At 38.2% G+C, this 15,801-nt stretch overlaps 2 protein-coding genes across 7 annotated transcripts in view; one reads left to right on the forward strand and one right to left on the reverse strand.

The window, feature by feature from the left end:
- Positions 1–15,801, reverse strand: part of TFB1M (transcription factor B1, mitochondrial) — a 29,677-nt gene that overhangs the window by 5,413 nt on the left and 8,463 nt on the right. For all 6 annotated transcript variants that reach the window (XM_040597462.1, XM_040597465.1, XM_040597464.1 and 3 more), the window contains 2 exons: positions 15,631–15,782; positions 8,898–9,017 (listed from right to left, as the gene is read on the reverse strand). In XM_040597462.1, coding sequence (XP_040453396.1) covers positions 8,898–9,017; positions 15,631–15,782 — 272 coding nt within the window. The remainder of the gene's footprint in view (positions 1–8,897; positions 9,018–15,630; positions 15,783–15,801) is intronic.
- CLDN20 (claudin 20) lies at positions 4,354–8,871 on the forward strand. Its single transcript, XM_040597469.1, has one exon. It carries the CDS (start codon positions 4,439–4,441, stop codon positions 5,096–5,098), a length of 660 nt encoding a protein of 219 aa, XP_040453403.1. The 5' UTR covers positions 4,354–4,438; the 3' UTR covers positions 5,099–8,871.

Raw genomic sequence — 15,801 nt, forward strand, 5'->3', positions numbered from 1 at the left:
CCCAACCACAGAAGCTTCCAGTATTAGCACTGCTGATCTCAACTGTACGTTAAGAGATCATTTTTCCTCTGTTTCCACCTTTTCTCAAAGCTAGAGTTAAGAATAAGACAGAAAAAATACTTAAGCTACTAAAACATTATGATACAACTTATTTAAAAATGAGGTGACAAAGAATACTTGACATATGGAATCTGCAGCGAAATGCACATAAATGTATTTTCCAAAGCAGTTTCTGAATTTCTCAAGTGTTGGTAACTCCTACCTTTGCCACAGGTTGCTGCTACCTGTTGTCAGGAAGATCACAAGAATGCAGCAAAAACCTGTGTTCACACTCAGTCTCAGAAAAGCTTGTATTTTTGATCAGGGCAAATACATACTTCACATGACCAACCAGCTCCTTATACAGAAATACTAAGGCTTATTTACACATGTATATGTTTAACCACATTTTTGTCAGGAAATAAAACAAGGTATTTCCCCCACAAAATTAGGGATAAGAAAACAATCAGAGACCATTTGGGATCTCCTAGTCACCTCAATTTTGCGGAACTGCTCGTAAGTGAGATATGAGGGCTCTCTGGGAGTTGGAGCTGCATCTTTAACAAAAATTTCTGAAGGAAAAGAAAGCAAGAACACAATCTATATGCAGTGTATACTTCAAGAGAAAAACAGCTCAATTTACAATCTCAAGGCCAGTGGGCCGTAATTTCTGCCTCTGAAACAAAACACAGCACTTCTCAGCGTTAGTTCCATTATAGATGCTGTTTTCTTTGGACCCCAGAAAAGCTGCCTGGTTACTATAGCAACAGATACAGGGGAAAGCTCTGCACTTGTAATTGGCCACTCCCTTAAAATTATACATGCTATTTTTCCCTAACCTTTTTAATATGCATAAAATAGAGAGTAGAATTATGAAAGCCAATACAGTACACAAGCACACTTAAAATATACACGTTAATTTGCTGATAATTTTATTAGTAACACTTTTTTTTACCCCGTCAAGTATCTTAGCAATACTTAGAAAACAATACTCAATTCTTACAAAATAACGAATATTAAAGTTATTCCACTGATATATCCTGAGCTGTCAATAGTACAGCAATTACTAATCCCTTGCTGTTTTAGTGTATCTGTACAATGACGGTTTATAGCAGGAATGTATGACAGTACAATTCAGAGAAGTTGCCTCGCTGATGAAATCAATACTCAAAATCAGAGTAACCTTAAATGAGACAATTTTTACTAACTGTTGACAATAAAGGTCTCATGATGGGCAATACATGTATCTTGCAACAGGGCTGTATTAAAAGCAAATTCACATACCCTTTTCCAAGTGGCAATCTACTCATAGGGAACTGAAAGCTAAGTATAACATCCTACAACTGCATTAAAACAGACTGCTGAAGAACCTGCTAAGATAGCTTTAATCCAGCACTGTCATCAACGAAGTGTTCAGTACCAGCATTTTATCTGTCCGCTACAGACAAATGTTAGGTCTAACACCAGATATGTGTATCTCATAACAAACTTGTTCCAATGCGAGGGTTTCATTTTGGTTCACTTCCAGCAGTAAATAACTGTGCCACTGCACTAATAGCAATAATCTAATTCCTGTATAAGAACAGCTTTGTAATAACTCCCTTCACATTAGGGTCACAAGCAGGATCACAGGAAACCAAGTGTCAGGTACAGAACCTATGGGTACATCGCTACAATCAACAAGACTTTTCTCCTGTTTTCTTGATTTCACACACCAGCTTGTCAAGGCCACTTCTCCAATGTGCTCCAGTTACCATATAAGCATTATTGGTAACTTTATTCCTTCAGTCTTTCACACAGACTCACACAAAGGTAGTTATAGGATGACCTACAGAAGGCTAAGGCTACCCAGAAGAGATAAGCAAAACCTGCAGTTTAATAAAAATGGCCTGCTCTTCCGATTACAAAATAAAATGAATTACACAGCTCTTCCCTAGGAAATTTAAACTCTTGGTAAGATTATCTGTGATGAACCCCCGCCCCCGACAACCAACAAACAACGAAACCTTCTGGCTCTGCCTCTCAGTTCAACTTAAATGATTCCTACTCTGCCCCCCTCCCCTTAAGTTTACAGTTCCTGGATTCTCAAGATTTTATTCCTTTTAATCACTGTTCACAGTTTTCATCATAGAACCTGGATATCATTATGTATTCAGGACTAAAGGCCTCCATGTGTTTTTCTACATAATCTCTTTGCTTTCCCTTACTGAGTGTTTGTCAAACAAAACTCATTAAACAAAGTACTCCTTTATTCTCGGGTAGATGAAACTAAGACAGCGAACAAACAGCAGCAATGCACTTGCTGTAGAGAAGAGGAAAAAACCAACATTCCAAGAAATTTTGTTACTACATGCAAATGCAGTTTTATATGAGAAGGGATAGCTCCATTCAAGACAAACTGCATTTTTCCAGGACATCTACAGTGAAGAAAACATCTCAGACCTCACATCCAGCAGTAAGTGCTACACAAACAGGAATGAAACATAACTGTATTTTTTGTTACACTTGCGGTGCTTATACTCGAATGTATCATGCCTTTCATTTGGTTCTTCCCATTAAATGTAATGAATGACTGCTATTTGCAGTGGTTTGTGTGTATGTTTGCATATGCTGAAATTTTAAAAAGGAAGCAATGAAAAGGGCTAACTCAAGATGCTAATCAGCTGTTCCAGAATATGCTTTTGAATGAGTTTTGAGCTATCCAGACATGTCAGCTCCTTCTGTAAAAGGAAGTTAAGCCATCTTTCCATGGGCCTGATACAGCAAATGATATGTATTTGCCAAAGCAGCTCTTCACAGTCTGAACAAACTGAAGGGATTTGGAAATAGGCAGGTCTTTGAAGTAAGATTTTAAAAATGAGTAGCTATTAATATTCTCACCTTAACTATAACCATTTTTTATATATCTATATATGCTAGACAGAATTACTGCATCCCTTGAACAATTATCTGAACTAAGCACATTATATAAAATCAGAGGATTGTATGTAATGCCACTAAAGACTGATAGAATACATATTGATCAAAACCTTGTTGTCCTATGTATAATGAATTGAAATAAGAATAAAATGCTATAGATATTTCACGTTCTATGTATTTCAACCTTATACCGTTATATGGCTTTTCAAAAAAGTTCTAATGCTAAAGACCAATTTTAATATTATTGTTCATATTGAGACAGAATGTCTTAGAAAGCATAATCCAGAGGACCACCCTTTATCACTCTGATAAAAGACAAAAACTTGCCAATTAGACAGCCCCGGTCAAAAGGCAGGACACCACTTCTAATGCTAGTCACAGAGGTTTCAAACCATTGTTCTTCATCTGCTATCCCAACAGTCCAGCTGATGTAACAACAACAGTTCAGTCTTCCCAGGTGCACAGTTACATTGTCTAAAATGTTCTCATCTGTCAAATTAAATTTGACTATTTATGCAAGAATAGCAGGGAGTTTTTTAATGAATATTTAGAACTGCCACTTCATGGCAAATTTGCAAAGTACTTCAGACAGGTAAGTGGCTGATTAAAAACAAAATGCACTTACACAACTGAGTCGTTTTGTATCAGTGTTAAAACCAGTATCTTACTTCATAGACAAAAGCAGATCATATTGACTTATGACTTGCTTAATACTGCTGCTCTAAGTCAAGGACTGAGAATCACTGAAAATAAAATATTTAGTCACATGACTTAATTGTGAAAATACTGCAAAAAAAATAATCTCATTCTCCTTCAAAGCCATGAAATTTTGTAAGTTATTAAACAAAAGAACAGATTATATTTAAATAACTAAAATAAAGGGTCACCTTTAACCATACTTTAAACAAAAGATATTACTGTCAATATTCGTTGTTATAAAATAGTCAACAGGAGCTGACTACAGCCATCAACACACTTAAAGACCTTTACTTGAGGAGTACAATATATTTTCTACTATCGTGTTTTGCCACAATGACTTCTAATCTACAAGTTTCTCATGTTCCGTTTACAATGCATACTTGTCTAGTAAGCCTGAAATCTGTATACTATTACCAAAACCAACTCCAGCAAAACTTTTGCTTGATGGCTTGCAATCACCTATGAAAGGACCGCAGCTCCTTCTTACAAGCAATTCTGAAATGCTGTCCACTTGCTATCATTTATGTTTGAGTACCTTACGTACAGCTGCTCTCATCTGCTGCAGGGTCATGTTCAGATATTCACTCAGATAGCTCTGACTTTAAATGAAGCTTTTTTGTTTGCTGATTTCTTTTTCTTTCCCCCTCCCACTTCCCCCCCCCCCCCCCCCCCCTTCTCCCTATTACACAGAGGGCTACAGCCTTGGCTACAAAGCTACCAACCAGTTACATTCATTTACAAGAGAGAAAGGGCAGACAAAACGTGACAGCAGATAATCATCATGGCATCAGCAAGTCTGCAGTTCTTTGCTTTTGTTCTGGCTTTGTTTGCTGTTTTTGGAGATATCACAGCCACATTGCTACCAAACTGGAAAGTAAATGCAGATGTTGGTTCAAATATCATAACAGCAATAACACAGATGCAAGGACTTTGGATGGACTGCACGTGGTACAGCACCGGGATGTTTAGCTGTAGCCTGAAATACTCCGTTCTCTCTCTCCCTGTCTACATCCAGGCTGCTCGGACCACCATGGTACTGTCTTGCATCCTATCAGCCTTTGGGATCTGCATCACTACAGTTGGAATGAAATGCACGAAGTTGGGAGGGGACACTGACAGCAAAAGTCACGCTTGTTTTGCTGGAGGAGTCTGCTTCATTCTTGCAGGAATCTTTGGATTAGTACCAACATCCTGGTACCTGAGAGAAATTATTTCAAATTTTCTGGACCAAACCATTCCAGAGAGCAGTAAACATGAACCAGGAGGAGCAGTTTATACAGGATTCATTTCAGCAGGGTTTCTGCTGATCGCAGGTGTGATCTTCTGCACTTCCTGTTTTAAAAAGCAGCAAGGAGCATGGATTTACCCTCCAAAGCAGCACCATTTCCCAACCACAGAGCAGGAGAGCAACGCAGGTTACAACCTGAAGGACTATGTGTAAATGCAGATATTTCTATCTATTGAGGCTTTTTGTTTTTGTGCTAGATGTAGTTTGATTATTTCAAAGAATGTGTAACATCGCACTTTTCTTTCACCTGGGTTGCAGTTTATGTTTAAGCAAGGTATTTCATTTGTAGTGGCATACTCGAAAAGAATGAAGTAGAAAACAAAGCTTAAGCCTGCTAAAAGAATATATTTTTGCTGATTTTTCAAACCATTCCTTTTGACTTTCCAAGTAATATTGAATAATAAAAAAAATATTATCTACAATATATATATATAAAAACTGTAACTGATAGGACAATTACTATACTGATGGCTTGTTACAGCAAAGATGCTTAAAACCTAACTGCCTTCTATTTAGTATAGCAGGCTATCAATAACATATAGTATTTTACAGCATATTTTACAATTTTATCTTTATTTTAATTATGATGCAAGGGAAAAAAAAAAAAAACAACCACTCTTTGTCCAAGAAGACCAATACAATGGCTTTTAAATAGCAGACACATCTGCCTTTCGTTTTCAGTTCTAAATTGCATCGGTAACCAGATTTCTTTAAAAAAGGTAATATATACAAAGACACACAAAACCCAAGCCAAAACAAAAAACCACAACAAAACCCCACAGCCCAAACCTTAGCTGCATTGTATGTTCTGCGTATCAGGCTGAACAATCAGCAGTACCATTCAGATCTTGCCAAAAATGGTTCTCCCACCCCAAACTGCCAGCTGCTGTGGGTTTCATTTATTAAAGAAATGTCTACTCAGCACTAACGAATTGCTCCCAATCTATCACTACACAATTAATGTTAAGTTTGAGAAGCAACACAGCAACAGAAACGTAACAATGACTATGAAAACACCTGCAAACTGTAACATACAGGATACAAACTACATGATCTATGCTTAAGAAAAATCTGGAAGCATTCTGGCTTACACTTGCTCAAAGTAGCTTTTAACAGCTCAAATACTACAGCTACAATTGAGGGCCATCTAAGTTTCTGGCCTTCTAAAATAACTTTGTAAGGCCTCTGAATCAGCATTTTAGGGCCTCTTTCAGGCCCACTCCCATGTATTCTATTACTGTAAAATGTAACATACAGTGGTGGCACAGTAAGCTTATTTATTTTCTTAACTCCTTTATTTTAATTAATACCCTTGGTCCCTTTAACCTTTTCTGTCAACACACAGATTTTCTTTTGTATTGGTCATTGGCAGAGTATGTTCTATCTCAATGCTTCCCTAAACAAGAATCAAACCGATGTTAATTTGCTAGCATAGATAAGAGAATGAAAAGAGGTATGATACAGACCTTTAAATTTAGGTATGTGCTGGACAAGTCTTTCAACAAAACCAACTGCTACTTATATTCAACTTTCATTTCATCAGACCAAAATTCACTAAAACAGTATGAAGGTGCCTTAACATTATATGTATACTTCATTGGAAAAAGTAGAATCTTCTGTTACAGCATTTAAGAAATGGAATGTTTTATGCATCTAATATGTAAAGAGTCTCTATTCCAATATACATAGAATAGAATTATGTCTTGCTTGCATTAGTACTGTTACATAGACATTTTGAGTTTTCTATGTATTCATCAAGGAGCTTGTCTTGTACTATTCCTAATACTAGTATCAGCAGTTACTCAGTATTGCAGAGACTTAGCTATGACCAAGAAGCCAGATTCTCTTTGCTTAAGACACAATGCTGTGCAGCACCATTCCATTCCACCAACCAAGAGTCTTTTACGTCTCAACGTTCATAGCATTGTTGAAATAATATTCGTTCATTGAAAAAATGAGGTTAACTCCTCATTCCCAAGAACATGCATCTCCACCTTTAGTCAGAGGTTTGACATGACACTAACCTGTGATCATTGCTATGTATGAGAATTAAAACTAACATTTGTAAAACAAGAAACAAAGGCATTTTCACAGGCAGACATAAGAAAGAGGTAATAATTGCATACTACAAGCAAAATGAAGTATTCATCGGTTACAAAAGCAGCTAATTTTTCTTCCTGAAACTTTATACAGAAGTACCTGAACTTCTTTGTTACATCTGTAAAACAAAAATCAACCACTGAGCCAGTTCATTCACAATACGCTGCAACAGCCTTCCAAGAAAACAAAGATTCTGTCAGAAATGGTAACATTTAAAACCACATCAGTCCACGGCTAAAAGAACAGGGACAAGACAATATCAATCTACAATAGGCGTTTGAAGGAAACAAAATATAGTGAAAACAGGTGTCACATCTGTCTGAAAAATTTGTACTTTCTGCTTTTGCAATATAAGCAATACTTCTTTTAACTCAATGTATTAAATAAAAATACACTCGCCTTTAGTGGTACTGCCTTTTTTATTCAACAGACTACCAACTGACTGTAGGATTTCCTAATACCAAGACATCAGTCACAATTGTATGTGTTACCTCTCTCAGTCAACTGTGGCCTTTTCAGTACAGGAAAATGGGAATATCAGTCATAGCTTCCCAATTCTGAGGCACAGTCAGCACAAGACACTTGACTATACTAGCTCTACTATGCCCTCAAATTGTATCCACCACTGAGAAACCACCATCACAGAACTGGAATTCTGCCTTTACTCAACCCTATTTCACATAATTAACAGTGAGATGACATCCTGACATTATTTTTCCTTCAGCAGAAGACAGGAGAAAAAAAACCCACCCTAACCCAAAAACGCAAAGCAAAAAATAAGATGTCTTAAGCATGATCATTTTTCTTCACAACAGACTGCTGTCACAACTAATAATTTAACATACCTTAACAGCTACTTGCTCAAAAAATACTAACAAAATTTTAAATCATCATCAGAATATGCCCAGATAGAGGCCTTAAAATTCACTGTGATAAAAGAGAGAACAACCTTCTAAAGGTTCTCAAGAGGTAAGCCTTAAGATGAAAAAGACCAAGAGATAGACTGTGATAAGGGGGAAACAAGATACATTGATGAGATCAACCAACCAGTTTATGAGGAATTTTCGTAAGCTGCAAGTTCATTTCTGAAACGGAACAGTACATTCCATGTGCATTTGGGGGAAACAGACCCCATTTAATTGTCAGACACACACTTCTATGAAGAAAAATAAGAAAAAAAAATACATTCTTGTCCAAAATGCAATTCAATTTATTAATTCTTGGTTCCTGTAATCATAATGGCTATTAATAGAACCAGTGGCAGTAGGTAAGAGGACAGGAAAGAGACTCTCCTCCTCTACTCACTCAAGAGCAGAGAAGTGGAAGAAAAGATTGTTACTCTTCTAAGTGGGACATAGGTGACAAGGTGCTATTGTGAACAGGAGGGACTTAAATATGCTAAAGATTAATAGAGTGAAACATAAAGATTATAGAAATGGTAAAATTAGAGATCTTTGACAAAGATGACAAATGAAAAGCTTTTCTTTATCAGGGTCTTTCAAAAGACCCATCAAATTTTCTAGGCACAATTCCCAAACTGTTTATAAATGCAAACTCTAAAACAGCAGCCTTTCCAACGACACTACAATACTAGCAGACTATTCTGTTGTTATATCCTAATCTCCCTCTCCAGAAACACCTAAAGTAGCACACTGATTCTGCAGATAGGCCAGGTTCTGAGGAACCAAAAAGAAAAGCACCTTCTTGATGTACGCTTTTTTTACAGGAATATCACACCACTCCACTTTGTAATGTGGACACGTTGAACTAGAGCACCCAACTGTACTCCTTACTCAAAATGAGATATATTGCTTGACTGACAAAAAACCCAAAGAAATACATCAAAACTCACCTCTGGCTTTGGAACAAAGGCTTGACCTGGAATTACGAAACAGTTCTCAACGGTGCAGAGATGCTGAGACATGATGGACAGTCTGCTACGCTGCTTACTTCCTGGATTAGCTGTCAGCCTCTGTTGAAGAATCGAAACATGCAAATTGGTGAAACTGATAATTGATAAGTGGTCAGTTACATTAAAGCTTGATTTTCAATATAATCGAAGGCAAAGACAAATTTTAAAAAAATAATTGTTAAGAACTCATATCTAAGTTTATCCCAGTTCATCCAGAACCTCCAGTGCAGCAGCATTTAACTAAGATACCATGCTAATTTACAACCTCAGTCCTGCAATCAAGTGCACACCAAAAGGAATTCCATGAACTTCTACAGAACTTAATGAATGACAAAAGAATTTTGTATGGGCACAAGAGAAAACTAAAACTATTCTGAATAGTTAAATATTTTGAATCTGCAGGATTCAAAACAAACATAACTCCAGCTGACAAGTATTCTCACATTCTTTCCTTCCAGTGTTTTCTACATCAAATATTACTTTTTCTCCTTCAAGACGAACCAAAGCTCCATATACTCAAAAGCAGACAGAAAGCAAAGCTTCTTCATTATTAACTGGTCTACTCTTACAATATATTTAAGGAAGCTGGATCTACTTTACATAGATTTAAAATACCTAACAGCATTGAATACTTAAAGTTCCATTTAGTAGGTCTCTGGTTTCGCTAAGAAATTTCTTAAAAAGATCATCAAAAAAGTAGCCTGGACAGAGGTTTTCTACACTTCCATTACCTGAAAGAAACATTCTGTGTGTTTTGCTAACCTAAACAAGATTTAAACATAAAAATCACCCACGAAAACAAGTTTCAAATAGTAAAAGTCACTAACTATGCAGAAATAGAATTTTGAACATTCCTGTTCTTATTTATCCCTACATTAATAAAAAATAAAAGGTGAAAACCAATTTACATATCTGGTAACACCTGTACATTGTGTAGCTTCAGATGAAAAGCCTACTGCTGAAGTTCTATTTTTTTTTAAACTTCTCTCCTGAAAGGCAGTTTAAGTATCAGCATAGAGCAAATAAAATACTTTACGACAACTTTTCAGAAAGCTCAGTGATTCTTTCTGCCTACATCAGCATTTAAAACTACCTTCATTATTGTTTCAGAGGAAACGTATTAAAAAATTAAAAATTATCTCCCATCATTATATTCTCTGAAAATAAAACAGGCTGTGAAGTCTAACAATGCAATCAGATATGCACTCAACCTCTGCAGTGGAAATGAAACAGACCTAGTGACAATGTTTGTGGTCCCTCCCATGTCAATTCAAACAAGCCAGTCCTCCCACAAATACCATCAAACAAGTCTCAAGCAGTCAGTTCCTGCTTCTCAGCTACAGAAAGGAAAACTTAACATCTACCTCTGGGCGGTAGCATATTAAACCACTTCAATTACATCAGCAGGAACACACCTGTATATGGCACTGCTCAAGGAACACAAAAATGGTGAGGATATACTCATAGAACAGAATCACAGAATGGTTTGTGTTAGAAGGGACCTTTAAAAGTCATCTAGTCCAACCCCCTGCATTGAGCAGGGACATCCTGAACTAGATCAGGTTGCTCAGAGCCCCATCCAACCTGTCCTTGAACCTTTCCAGGGACTGTAAACATCTCTGGGTAGCCTGTTCCAGTCTTTCACCAACTTCATTGTAAAAAAGTTCTTCCTTCTATCTAGTCTAAACCTCTTTTATTTAAAAACATTCCCCCTTGTCTTATTGCAACAGGCCATGATATCAAGTTTATTCCCTTATTTATGTAACTAACCCGATCTATTTTTGTAGGGTTTTTTCCCCTCAATTCTCAAAATTGTCTTTGTTTGCACTTTTAAAATATGGATAGCATCTGAAAGTGCACTAAGCAGATCATGCTGGAGTTCAGCTAACAAGGTAACAATTTTGCAGCCTCTATCAAAATTTTAGCAAGGCATGAAGCAAAACAAAGATTCTGAAGCCTAACGTGGAATACAATCAAAGTGGTACTTGACATCTCTTCTAATGTTGCTCACTATCAACCACTCTCAATGACAAGCTCAGGAACAAAACTATTTGCCTTGTTCCTCAGTAAGCTATACCATATAATTGTGCTTTTCACAAAGTGCGTTAAAATCCCATTATCAATGAATCTGCAAAACCTGTCACAGGAATTAACCTACATGAAGAATTAGGCTGGCAAAGCTTACCATATAAAGGAATATTAAACACCGAATCACAGAATGGTCAGGGTTGGAAGGCACCTCTGGAGATCACGTATGCCAACCTGCTAAAGCAGGTTCACCTACAGCAGGCAAGTTTTGAGTGTCTCCACAGAAGGAGACCCCACAGCCTCTCTGGGCAGCCTGTTCCTGTGCTCTGTCACCCTCAAAGTAAGGAAGTTTTTCTTCACATTCAGATGGAAATTCCTGTGTTGCAGTTTGTGCCTGTTGCACCTTGTCCTGTCACTGGGCACCACTGAACAGAGCCTGGCCCCATCCTCTTGACACTCAACCTGAAGGAATTTGTAGGCATTGATAAGGTCCCTGCTCAGTCTTCTGCAGGCTAAACAGGCCCAGCTCTCCCAGACTTTCTTCATAAGGGAGCTGCTCCAGTCCCCTCATCATCTTCACAGCCCTCTGCTGGACCTCCTTCAGTAGTTCCCTGTCTCTCTTCCACTGGGGAGCCCAGACCTGGACACAGTGCTCCAGATGGGGCCTCACCAGGGGAAGGTGAGTAGAGGGGAAGGACAACCTCCCTCGACCTGCTGGCCATGCTCCTCCTAATGCACCCCAGGATACCAGCGGCCTTCTTGGCCACCAGGGCATGCTGCTGGCTCATGGTCAGCTTGCTGTGTCCACCAGGACTCCCAGGTCCTTCTCCACAGAGCTGCCTTCCAGCAGGTCAGCCCCAGCCTGTGCTGGTGCAGGGGGCTGTTCCTCCCCAGGTGCCAGACTTTACACTTGCTGCTGTTGAAGTTCATTAGGTCCCTCTCCACCCAACTCTCCAGCCTGCCCAGGTCTCGCTGGATGGCAGCGCAGCCTCTGGTGTATCAGCCACTCCTCCCAGTTCTTGTCTCACCAGCAAACTTGCTGAGGGTACACTCTGTCCCTCATTCTGGGCACTGGTGGGTAAGCTGGACAGGACTGGACCCAGCACTGACCCCTGGGCCACACCGCTGGCCACAGGCCTCCAGCCTGACCGCGCCGCTGGTCACAGCCCCCTGAGCTCTGCCGTTCAGCCAGTTCTCAACCCACCTCACTGTCCACTCATCCAACCCCCACTGCCTGAGCTTGTGTGTGAAGATGTTATGGGAGACTGTCAGGAGCCTTGCTGAGGTCAAGGTAGACAACACCCACTGCCCTCCCCTCATCTACCCAGCCAGTCATTCCATCATAGAAGGCTGTTAGGTTGGTCAGGCATGATTTCCCCTTGGTGAAACCATGTTGGCTACTCCTGATAACCTTCAATCTCCTTTTCCTCCACATGCTTAGAGATGACCTCCAGGATGAGCTGTACACATTTTAGTATACAAGCCACTTTCTGCAAAACAACTTTTTTTTACATCATGAGTATTTATATTTCACCTATATCAGTTATGAAAACATAATGGTAATTTTTCTTCTGTTTGCTGCTCAAAAATCCCAATTATTTCCCACTTTATTATCGGCTTTTGCCAAGTGTCCTAAATAGCAGTGTTTGATACAAAAAGGTTAAGTATTCTGCTCTTCTAATATGCCTGTCTTCTAGATATGTAACAGTTCAGCAACCCACGTCCCAGCCTGCAGATCATGTTGGCAGAGTGGTTCTGGCGAACTGCTCCTCTGCGCAGTTTTACTCAAAATTAAGAGGCCGACAAAGATCTGCTATTTAAACTCAAATATGACTCATTTTCATGGAATTGGGCCAGGAAGTACCTGGCCCAGGTGGCAGATTTAACGTGAAGCACTGAAGAATTTGGGGCAAGGTAAAAAAAAAAAATGTACAAAGTAAGACAATTTTACAAATTTAAACTACAGAAAGACAAATTTATCTGATCAACACTTAAAAGTGCCATTTTTACTGCTATGAGTATCTGGCCTTATCCTCCTTAACAGACCTCAGAATTCAGTATGTAACAAAACTGCCGGTTCTCATCAACAGTTTTAATCAATTTAATCAAAACATATCAGAACTGAGTGGTCTGTAGTGATAGGTCTATACTGACATAACTCATGCCAACACATCTGTGCTACAAGGAAACAGAAAACCAGGAAACTACCACCAAGAAAGGCAAAGGTTATTTTCTACCTGTTATACTAGCAAAACTGAACTTTACCAAAAATAACACAGCACGTTGCTTTATTTTCTTACTGTTAACATCAAGTTATCCTAATTCATTATAAAGCATATGGCTTCATTCCAACAGCATCTTACTCTTCTGCTGAGCTTACAGCATATACACTGAGACTTTCTTTGCTATTTAGGTTCTTAGCTTAGAAACATCCATTGAGGACATCAAACTTTTGCATATTAACACATTTTCCTTTCAAGAAGCAACTTCTTTATTATCAGCATTACACTGTTCTCTGTTTCCTCTACATCCTGTTTACGGTGTTTAACTTAAGCAACTCCAGAAGGCCAGAAAAAAACAAAAGAAAAGACACAGATTTTTACTATCATTGTTTCTTCTAATCCTAAACAAAATAGTCTTTCTCAAACAAGTTTTTCATTATGTCAAATTAATTATGGAAACACAAACCAGAAACTATGAACAATTCTGTCTTCAGTGTAAGATCTGTGTTTAAATAGCAGTAAGAACACGACTCAAGAGATCCCAGAATACAAACTCAACAACAATTAATACTGATTTACTGCATGACCTGACCAACATATTCAATTTCCTGGTGTTTCTAACTTCTCAGCATTGTAAGTACAAGGAACTTAGGAGTGCATGGTATTTTGCATCTCATTGAGCTACACTGGGTGCAGAAGCACTATAATCTGCATGTCGCCAATGGCATAAGCAGCTGGTTACAGCTATATAAAGTACTGAGTGCACTTATGCTCTCATTCAGTGCTAGGCCAATTTTTTCACTGCTGTCACAAAACTTTGCCTCTTACCGATCACCACTTTGCATCTTACATCACCAACCATATTTTGAAACAAGGTCTAATCTCAATGACATGAAGTCCCTTCTGGAAAACAGATCTGGATATTTTAATGCCTGAAACCACATAAGCTCAGAACTGAAGAAATCTAGCTGATTTCGTACCAGATGTTTGTCCCTGATGTTCTTCTCTAGAGCCACCTACTGGAAATACTTCAGTACTTGTCTTGAATCTTGATCGCAGGGCTAGTAATGACAGCACAATATGGTTTTCTATGACCCCCAAAAATGACAGCTGGCATGCCACTTACATATAAAATTACTACTAATTTACATATTAAAAAATCACAAAAAAAAAATCTTATTAGAATTTTTACTTTGAAAGATTAAAATTAAAACAATACACACATTTACACTGCACACAGAAAACAAGGTATTTATAAACACTGGAGTAATTAGATGGAAATTCAGTTTTCAGAATGATGTGAAATTCCTTTTTTTTTTTTTTTTCCTAAAAGCAAGGGAGGTGCTGGTAAGAAGACATATCACTTTCATAAACACAAAGCCAAGAGCTTTCCAGCCTCTGTGGTATGATACACATCTTGCAATGGCAACGGAAAAAAAAAGGTAAATCCCAAAGCATTGTGGAATAAGTCATAGAGTATCTCAAGTTGGAAGGGACCCATGAGGATCACTGAGTCCAACTCCCTGCTTCTCACAAGACTACCTACATGACTAAGAGTGTTGTCCGGATACTCCTTGAACTCTGACAGGCTTGGTGCCGTGACCACTTCCCTAGGGAGCCTGTTCCAGTGACTGACAACCCTCTCAGTGAAGTACCATTTCCTAACATCGTTGCTGGGATGGACAAGTCAACCTAGTATCAAGTGATCTAGAATTAACGTAGTAGATGAGTTTGGCCTTTGAGAATCAAACTATTGAGACAAAGTAAAATCTCAGTTTGCTCTTGGACTTGCTGTGACAGAACTCAAACGATGCCCTTTTACACACACAAGACTGACACAATCAATTAACAATTTTAATATCAAATCTTATTCAAAAAAAGTCAGTTTCCACGGTTCTAACAAACACTCCCTGTGTTTTGAGTGTTCCATCACAACTGGAACCAATGCCAACCTTCCATTTTTCCTTATTTAAAGGAAGGTGTCTCTTTTTAAAAAGATTTGTAATTAAGGGGGAAAAGGCAATAACTGAGTTTTTCTTGAGAAGGTAAGGAAAAATAGACTGATGAAATGGTGCATGAATGACTGTGAGAAAAGAAGGGTATATAAAAATGGAAGAGTGCTGTGGAATCTATTCATGTTGAAGAAATCAGACCAGAAAAGATGAAGTACCTCAAGAAAATATATCCCTCCCTAAGAAATATAAAAAATACATATATATTTATGTGTTATAAAAGGATCAGAGCAGATGATTAACTCAGTATTAAAATTTGTAATTCACAGCCACACAAACTAAAAATCGAACTAACTCCTCTCTTTTTAAACCTAAGATAAGGTTTGTACTTTTAAACAAAAGGTTGCATATAAACAAATTTTCGTTCAATTCAGATTCTGTAGAATTTTGGGAAAACACGTAATGTCTTACCTCTGCAACTTCCTTCTGAAAAGTCAACGTCATCTGTGTCCTGCCATAAATAAAAGGTCCATCCTTTTTAGAAACATTTTCAAGCCATTTGATGATTAGAGGAGTTGAAACACTGAAGGGCAGATTCCCAATGATATGTATATCTGGTGGCTCTGTTAGCATTTGGTGGAA

Source organism: Falco naumanni, chromosome 6 (assembly GCF_017639655.2).
Source record: "Falco naumanni isolate bFalNau1 chromosome 6, bFalNau1.pat, whole genome shotgun sequence".
Taxonomy (NCBI): Eukaryota; Metazoa; Chordata; class Aves; order Falconiformes; family Falconidae; genus Falco; species Falco naumanni.